Here is a 7,517-nt window from a genome sequence, read left to right on the forward strand (position 1 = left end):
CTAGCAGAAACCCCAGCACTCAGCAGGCTCTGGCACCGAGCACAAGCTATGCCAGCCTCCCCAATTCAGCGGGCCCTGCCCCCGACCCCGCATAGAACGGGGCCCTGCCTCCTCCCAATCCCGCATGGAACAAGACCCTGCCCTCGACCCTGCATGTAACGGGGCCCTGCCCCCCCAATTCCGCATGAAACAGGGCCCCACCCCGACCCCACACGTAACAGGGCCCTGCCCCCGACCCTGCATGTAACGGAGCCCCTCCCCCAACCCCGCATGAAATGGAGGCCCTGCTCCTGACCCTCATTGTAATGGGGCCCTGCCCCCACAATCCCTCATGTAACAGGGTCCCACCCCCACATGTAACAGGGCATGTAACCCTCATTGTAACAGGGCTCCACCCCCACCATCCTGCATGTAACGGGGCCCCACCCCCACATGTAACGGGGCCTTGCCGCTGATTCCACATGTAACACCCCCCCCCAAATCCTGCATGTAACGGGGCCCTGCCCCCAACCCCACATGTAAGAGGGGCCCTGCCCCCGACCCCGCATGTAACGGGGCCCTGCCTCCCTGCCCCTGATCCCGCATGCAGCGAGGGCTCCTGTTCCGGACTCCCCAGCCTCAGACCCAGCCCACAGCCCCCTCGTAGTCCCCCTGTGTCTCCCCCTTTGCCCTTGTCTCACCCCTGGGTGCCATGCAGGGAATGGGCCTGCTCCTCACCAAGAGCAGAACCCTGGTCCCCCTTGGCACCACAGGGATCCCCTGGTGGAGGCCGTGCAGGCTCTGCTTCCTGTGGCTCTGCTGCTAGCCTGCTGACCCCATGTGGGGGGGAGGGGTGCAGGGACTTGGCGCTGGACGCACTGGGCCAGCAGGAGCTAGGGCCTGGGACCTGGCACTGCACAGGATGGGCCCTGGGCCATTGGCACCAAGGGGTGCCAGGATCCAGTGGACTGGCAGCCAGGGCTGTGTGTCTGAAATACCCCCCTTGCCCTTCCAGGATGCTGGGTGCCAGGCTGGTGCAGCCCTGCTGGACACAGCTCCTAGGCCTGGGCTGGCAAGGTGCTGACTGGCTCAGAATGGGCCTTTGGCTCAGAGGCTGGGGGAGCTGGCTGTGTGCGGACTGGCCTGCCTGGGACCCTGGCGCCTGGGTCTTCACTGCCCAGCATCATGTACCGCCCTCAGGGGGCGCACATACCTCTCTCTCGCCCCGGGGGCAGGGTGACGGTGCATCGGCCCCTTGTTCCCATTGCAGACACTGTCCCCACTGAGCCCAGGCCTCCAGGCTGGCCTTGACCTGGCCTAGCGCTGCTGGTGTCTGGGGTCTGTGTCTGGCAGCACAGCCCCACAGGGCACTGCCAGGCTGGGCTGCCCTGCCAGCTGGGGCCTAGTTCTGTCCTCCTGGGGACTGTGGGCGGCAGCACGTACCTGCATGCTGTAGTGGACAGTTGGGCTGGCGTGGCGGGTGACGACGGGTTGGTTAAAGAAGGAGGTCGGGGGGGTGCTCTGCAGGGTGGGGGCAGGGGTGGGGACGCTGCTCTCATTCTGGCAGGTCAGGTTGAACTCCATGATGATCGTACCCGGTCCCACGCTCTCCATCACACTCACTGTGGTGGGCAGGCCAGACAGCACTGCACAGAGAGGCGCAGAATGAGCCCGTCCAGCCCTCGCCACAGCGGGCACCCACGAAACCCCCAGAGCAGCAGGGATAGCTGGGGGTGTGTGGCTGCACCTGTGCCCAGGGGTGCCTGCGCGGACAGGGCCTGGGCCACACCACCCCACACCTGTGCAGGCTGTGCGGCTAATGACAAGTGAGAAGAGGGGATAGCGCTGTCTGGGGATGTGGGGGGATCAGGGGGACGGAGTGAGAGGTGGAGCACTATCCAGGGGGGCGGTGGAAGAGAGGGAGTGCTGTCCAGGGGAGCGGAGGGAGAGGGAGAATGTGGTCCAAGGGGGAGGGACAGGGACTGCTGTCCAGGGGGACAGAGGGGGAGAGGGAGTGCTGTCCAGGTGGGTGATGGGAGGGGGGGATCATTGACTAGGAGAATGGAGGGAGAGGGGGAGTGCTGTTCAAGGGGGACGGATGGGGAGGGGGAGTGCTTTCCAGGGGAGCGGAGGGGGACAGGGAGCGCTGTCCGAGAGGGAAGGAAGGGGGAGGGAGAGTGCTTTCCAAGGGGGTCGGAGCAGGAGGGGGAGCACTGTCCACGGGGATGGAGTGGGTGGGGGAGCGCGGTCAGAGGTTGTGACATTATGAGTGTAATATAATATAACGTATAATATCTCATTGAAAGGTGACACAGGGCCAGAAAGAGTTAATTAACTCACAGACTAACATGACCCATGGCCAAACTTTAAAGACTTGTTAGGAAGATATGTAAATGAATAGAGCTTTGAAATGCAAGCCTGCATTGTTAGAGATAGAATGGTAGCTGTTTGTTCAGGTCTTGTGATGTAAGCAAACAAGTCTTGTCATGGCTTTGATTCAAAGATTTTAAAAAAGGCGTATTAATATTTAGGAAGACACTTGAGTGAAATAGTATTATTGTCTATATGTCTCTTTGAAGGTTGTGGTAACCTGTATCTGAACTGTTTAATGGATAAATTACCCTGTGCTAATTGCCATGATGTTTGGGAGAAGAAAAGTTAAGCCTATTGTTTTTTTAGGCCAAAAGGCTGCTGGACATGTATAATCCATCTTCATCTCAGATCTGCTTTGGGTTTCAAGAAGGGGAAACCCTAAGCCATAAGAATTGAGTCCCCAGTCACTGACTGGAGTCATCCTGAATATGGACATTGGACTATAATCTATGGACTATTTCTAAAAGAACCTTTGGCAACTATAAACTGACTATCTCTGCTATGTATCTGGACCTCAAGAAATTGAACTCAAATCTGTATGTATATTGATCTTTCAACCAACTCCCTCTCTTTTCTTTTTTAATAAATTTCAGTTTAGTTAATAAAAATTGGCTATAAGCGTGTATTTTGGGTAAGATCTAAGTTATCATTTGACCTGGGTCTGGGTCTTGGTCCTTTGGGATCAGGAGAACCTTTTTTCTTTTACTGGGATATTGGTTTTCATAACCATTCAGCCCCATAATGAGTGGCACTGGTGGTGATACTGGGAAACTGGAGTGTCTAAGCGAATTGCCGGTGGGGTAAAACCGCCGGTGGGGTAAAACCGAAGTCTTCTCTGTTTGGCTGGTTTGGTTTGCCTTGGTGTGCTAAGGAACCCCAACCTTGGGCTGAGACTGCCCTGCTCTAAGCAATTTGTCCTGAATTGGTACTCTCAGTTGTGTCCCATCAAGGGCAGCATCGTTACAGAGGGGGTGGAGGGAAAAGGGGAGAGCTGTCTAGGGAGGCGGAGGGGGAAGTGTCCGAGGGTGCAGAGGGAGCACTGATCGGGGGCAGAGGGAGAGGGGGAGCACTGTCTGAGGAGGATGGAGGAGGAGTGAGGTCCAAGAGAGCAGAGGGAGAGGGGGAGCGCTGTCTGAGGGGGCAGAGGGGCAGGTGGAGCGTTGATCAGGGGGCGGAGGGAGAGGGGGAGTGTGGGCCAAGGGGCAGAGAGAGGGGGGTAGTGCTGTCCAGGGGGAGGGAGAGGGAGCGCTCTCCATGGGGGCGGACGGAGAGGGGGAGTGCTGTCTGAGGGGGTGGAGGGAGAGGGGGAGTGCTGTCTGAGGGGGCGGACGGAGAGGGGGAGCGCTGTCCAAGGGGGTGGAGGGGGAGGGGGAGCACTGTCCAAAGGGACAGAGGGGGAGGGGGAGTGCTGTCCAAGGCAATAGAGGGAGACGGGGAGCATTGTCCAGGGAGCAGAGGGAGAGGGGGAGCGCTGTCTGAGGGGGCGGAGCAGGGAGCGCTGTCTAAGGGGGCAAAGGGAGAAGGGAGTGCTGTCCAAGGCAACAGAGGGAGACGGGGAGCTCTGTCCAGGGGGAAGAGGGAGGGGGGAGCGCTGTCCAAGAGAGCGGAGGGAGAAGGGGAGTGCTGTCCAGCGGGTGGAGGGAGAGGAGGAGCGCAGTCCGAGGGGGCAGAAGGAGCGGGGGAGTGCTGTCCAAGGGAGCAGATGGAGAAGGGGAGTGCTGTCCAGAGGCAGGGATGGAGATCGCTGTCTGGGGGGGCGGAGGGAGACAGGAAGCGCTGTCCGAGGGGGCGGAGGGTAGGGGGAGCACAGTCCAGGTGGTGGAGGGAGAGGGTGGGGATTCTCCCTTGTTACGTTGTATGTGAGCCTAGGGGAGTCTTACTGTTTTGCATGAATGCTGTGTGTGCCTCAGTTTCCCTGTGTATTGCATCAATGTCTAGGTGGTGGGAATAAGGGGGTATGACTTTTGCAGGGGATTTTCCAGCTGCTTGCACCAATGCTATGGCTGGCCCTTCGTAACCTGAGACCCAGGAGGGGGATATGACCAGGTGACTCTTGGCCCGGGAAGCGAGACAAAGGCGGAGCAACAGGCAGGGCAGGGGCCAGCCAGCTGGAAGCAAGTCGGTCTCTGCTGGCTTGGGGCACAGGGGGAGGACCAGAGCCCTGCCTCCCCAGAAGATGGACTTGGATGAAAGTCACTGATTTCTGTGCTAACAAGTTCTCTTCTACACTGTGTTCCTGTTGACTATAAACTTTCTGTTTTAACAGCTGGCTGAGAGTCACGTCTGACAGTGGAGTTGGGGTGCAGGGCCCTCTGGCTTCCCCAGGAGCCCCGCCCGGGTGGACTCGCTGCGGGAAGCACACGGTGTGGAAGGGGATGCTGAATGCTCTAAGGTCAGACCCAGGAAGGTGGAAGCTGGGTAAGCTTCTTGCCCTGAAGACAGTATGCTCATAGAGAGGAGTCATGCTCCCCCAGAGTCCTGACTGGCTTCGTATGGAGTAATTCCAGAGCATCGCCCGGGAACTCTGTGACATATGGGGAGCGCTGTCCGAGGTTGGCAGAGAGGGGGGGAGTGCTGTCCGAGGGGGCAAACAGGGAGTGGGAGCTCTGTCCCGGGGGCTGAGGGAGTGGGGGAGTGTAGGCCGAGGGAATGGAGGGGGTGGGGAGCGCTGTCCGAGGGGGCAGATGGGGAGGGGTAGCACTGTCCAAGGGGGCGGAGGGAGAGGGGGAGCACTGTGCAGGGGGGCAGAGGGAGGGGGGAGCGTTGTCGGAGGCGGCAGATGTCTGAGGGTGCAGAGGTGGAAAGGGAGCACTCTCCCAGGGGATAGAGGTAGAGGGGGAGCACTGTACAGGAGTGGGAGGGAGAGGGGGAGTGCTATCCGAGGGTACGGAGGGAGAGGGGGCATGCTGTCCGATGGGGCAGAGGGGGAGCACTGTTGTGGGGGTGGAGACGGAAGGGGAGTGCTGTCCGAGGGGGAGGGGCAGCGCTGTCCGAGTGGGTGGAGAAGGGAGGGGGAGCGTACACCTGGCACACATGCACATGGGCACACCCGCAGACACACACATACACACCTGGGTGGGTGCAAGCACACCCCCACACACACACACGTCCGGGCATGCTGGGCACTAGGGCTGCTGGTGGCAGTTCCTGGGCACTCAGTTCTTACCTGTGGCGCTGACGAAAGCCCCTGGAAGCAGAAGGAGACACTGTTATCCGGGATGGCTCGTGCCCACCGCTGCCCAGCCAAGACTTGCAGCAGCTCCCAGCCCCTGGCACCCCTCCCTGTATGGGCAGCTCCTCAACACTGACTGCACTCTGTGGGGACCCTATTGGTGCAATGGGACATTGGCTGCGCTGGCTCCCTGGGGTGGGGGCTGCCAGTGCCATTGGGCTCAGGTGGTGCTGGGTCCCTGGGGCGGGGGACTGCCGCTGCCATGGGACTCGGGCAGTGCTGGCTCCTTGGGGTGGGAGGGCTGCCGGTGACACAGGGTTTTGGCTGCGCTGGCTCCCTGGGGCAGAGCCATGCCCTCCACCTGCCCTCAGCACCCTGGTAAGGGAGGCTGGCAGGTGGATTCCCCCTGTTACCAAGTGGGTGGCCCATCGCTGGGTACCGAGCTGCCTACCTGTGGCACAGAGGGCCAGGAGCAGCAGGAAGGACTGGTGCCCATGTGGCCCCATGACTCCCCAAGGGGCAGTGCCAAGAGACTGGATGCAGCTCAGCTCAGCTCAGCTCTGCCTGCCCTTGTTTGGGAAGCCAGAGCAGGTTGCCAGGCTGTTGCTATGGATGCTGGGCAGCGCCCAGTGCAGCACCCATACACCCGGGCCCTAGCTGCACTCAGGGACACACCGCCCGCTCACACAGAGACAGCCCCAGCCAGGGCATCCGCCCTCAACCTGGGGTCTGTGCCTCCCGCCCCATGCACCTCCCCCAGCCCAGCTGAGCTCTGGTGTCTGTGCCCCCCGCCTCAGGGGTCTCCACCAGCCCAGCTGAGCTCTGGTGTCTGTGCCTCCCACCCCAGGGTCCTCCCCCAGCCAGCCCTGGGGTCTGCACCACCCACCCCAGGGGTCTGCCCCAGGCCAGCTGAGCCCTTGGGTCTGTGTCCCCCGCCCCAGGGGATCCCACAGTGCAGCCCTGGGGTCTGCACCTCCCACCCCAGGGGCTTCTCCCTGCCCAGCTGAGCTCAGTGGTCTGCTCCCTGCCCCAGGGGCTTCCCCAAGCCCAGCCCAGCCCAGGGGTCTGCGCCCTCCACCCCAGGGCTCCCCCAGCCCAGCTGAGCCCTGAGGTCTGCGCCTCCCGCCCCAGGGGCCTCCCCCAGCCCTGAGGTCTGCACCACCCGCCCCAGGGACCTGCCCCAGCCCAGCTCAGCCGAGCCCTGGGGTCTGTGCCCCCTGCCCCAGGGGTTCCCCCAGCCCAGCCCAGCCCTGGGGTCTGTCCCCCCACAACAGGGACTCTTCTCCCATGAGCACAGGTTGAGCCCTGGGGTGAGGGGCCCTTCTTCTCCTCCCCTGCCTGTGCCCTAGGCCCACCCAGCTCCCTGCAGAGACTGCTAGGTGGCAGGTTGATGGATGGGGAAGCTTGGGCGTGGAGCACTGATCCTTGACTCCCAGGGCCCTAGGAAAGCTCTGCCCAGCCCTCGCCCCCAAGCAAGCCTCCTTTGTGGGACTGCCCGTCCCAAGCAGCCCTCTTATGGGGCCCATTGCTCCCCTAGCTAGGCTGCACCAGTGCCCACCTGCACATGTGGGGAGGTCCATAGCAGGCTTGGGGCACCATGCCCATTCCCCTCAGCCCAGAAGGAGCTGCCCCGGCTAGGCCTTTGGATCAGTTCAGCTCATGCTTGGTTCTTTGGCTCCTTCCCCACAAGGACAACAGGCTGAGCTGTGCCCAGGAGAGGAGAAAGAGCTGGCTTCTGGAAGAGGCTGGTTGCTCTCTCTGGGGACTAAGGAGGGATCAGAGAGGCAGAGCCCGAGACGAGGCTGGTGGGCTGCCCTGGCGTGACCAGCGTGGGCAATGCTGAAGCCTGCTGGCTCGGTGCTGGCCGAAGGATGGCCCAGGTACTCTGCATCTGACTAAAAACCCTCCTCTGTTTGAAACCACTTCCTGGGGGCACTGCCAGTACTGCTTGGCTGCCTTAGTCCCAGCAGAGGGGACAAGTCTCTCTCAGGCA

At 61.4% G+C, this 7,517-nt stretch overlaps 1 protein-coding gene across 1 annotated transcript in view; it reads right to left on the minus strand.

The window, feature by feature from the left end:
• CDHR4 (cadherin related family member 4) overlaps nucleotides 1-6,030 on the minus strand; it is a 31,299-nt gene extending 25,269 nt beyond the window's left edge. Inside the window, exons 1-3 of the mRNA XM_065407091.1 lie at nucleotides 5,976-6,030; nucleotides 5,519-5,539; nucleotides 1,423-1,625 (exon numbers count right to left, since the gene is read on the minus strand). Coding sequence (XP_065263163.1) covers nucleotides 1,423-1,625; nucleotides 5,519-5,539; nucleotides 5,976-6,030 — 279 coding nt within the window. The remainder of the gene's footprint in view (nucleotides 1-1,422; nucleotides 1,626-5,518; nucleotides 5,540-5,975) is intronic.
• Between the last annotated feature and the right edge of the window lie 1,487 nt (nucleotides 6,031-7,517).

The sequence above is a fragment of the Emys orbicularis genome, chromosome 7, assembly GCF_028017835.1.
Source record: "Emys orbicularis isolate rEmyOrb1 chromosome 7, rEmyOrb1.hap1, whole genome shotgun sequence".
NCBI classification, from domain to species: Eukaryota; Metazoa; Chordata; order Testudines; family Emydidae; genus Emys; species Emys orbicularis.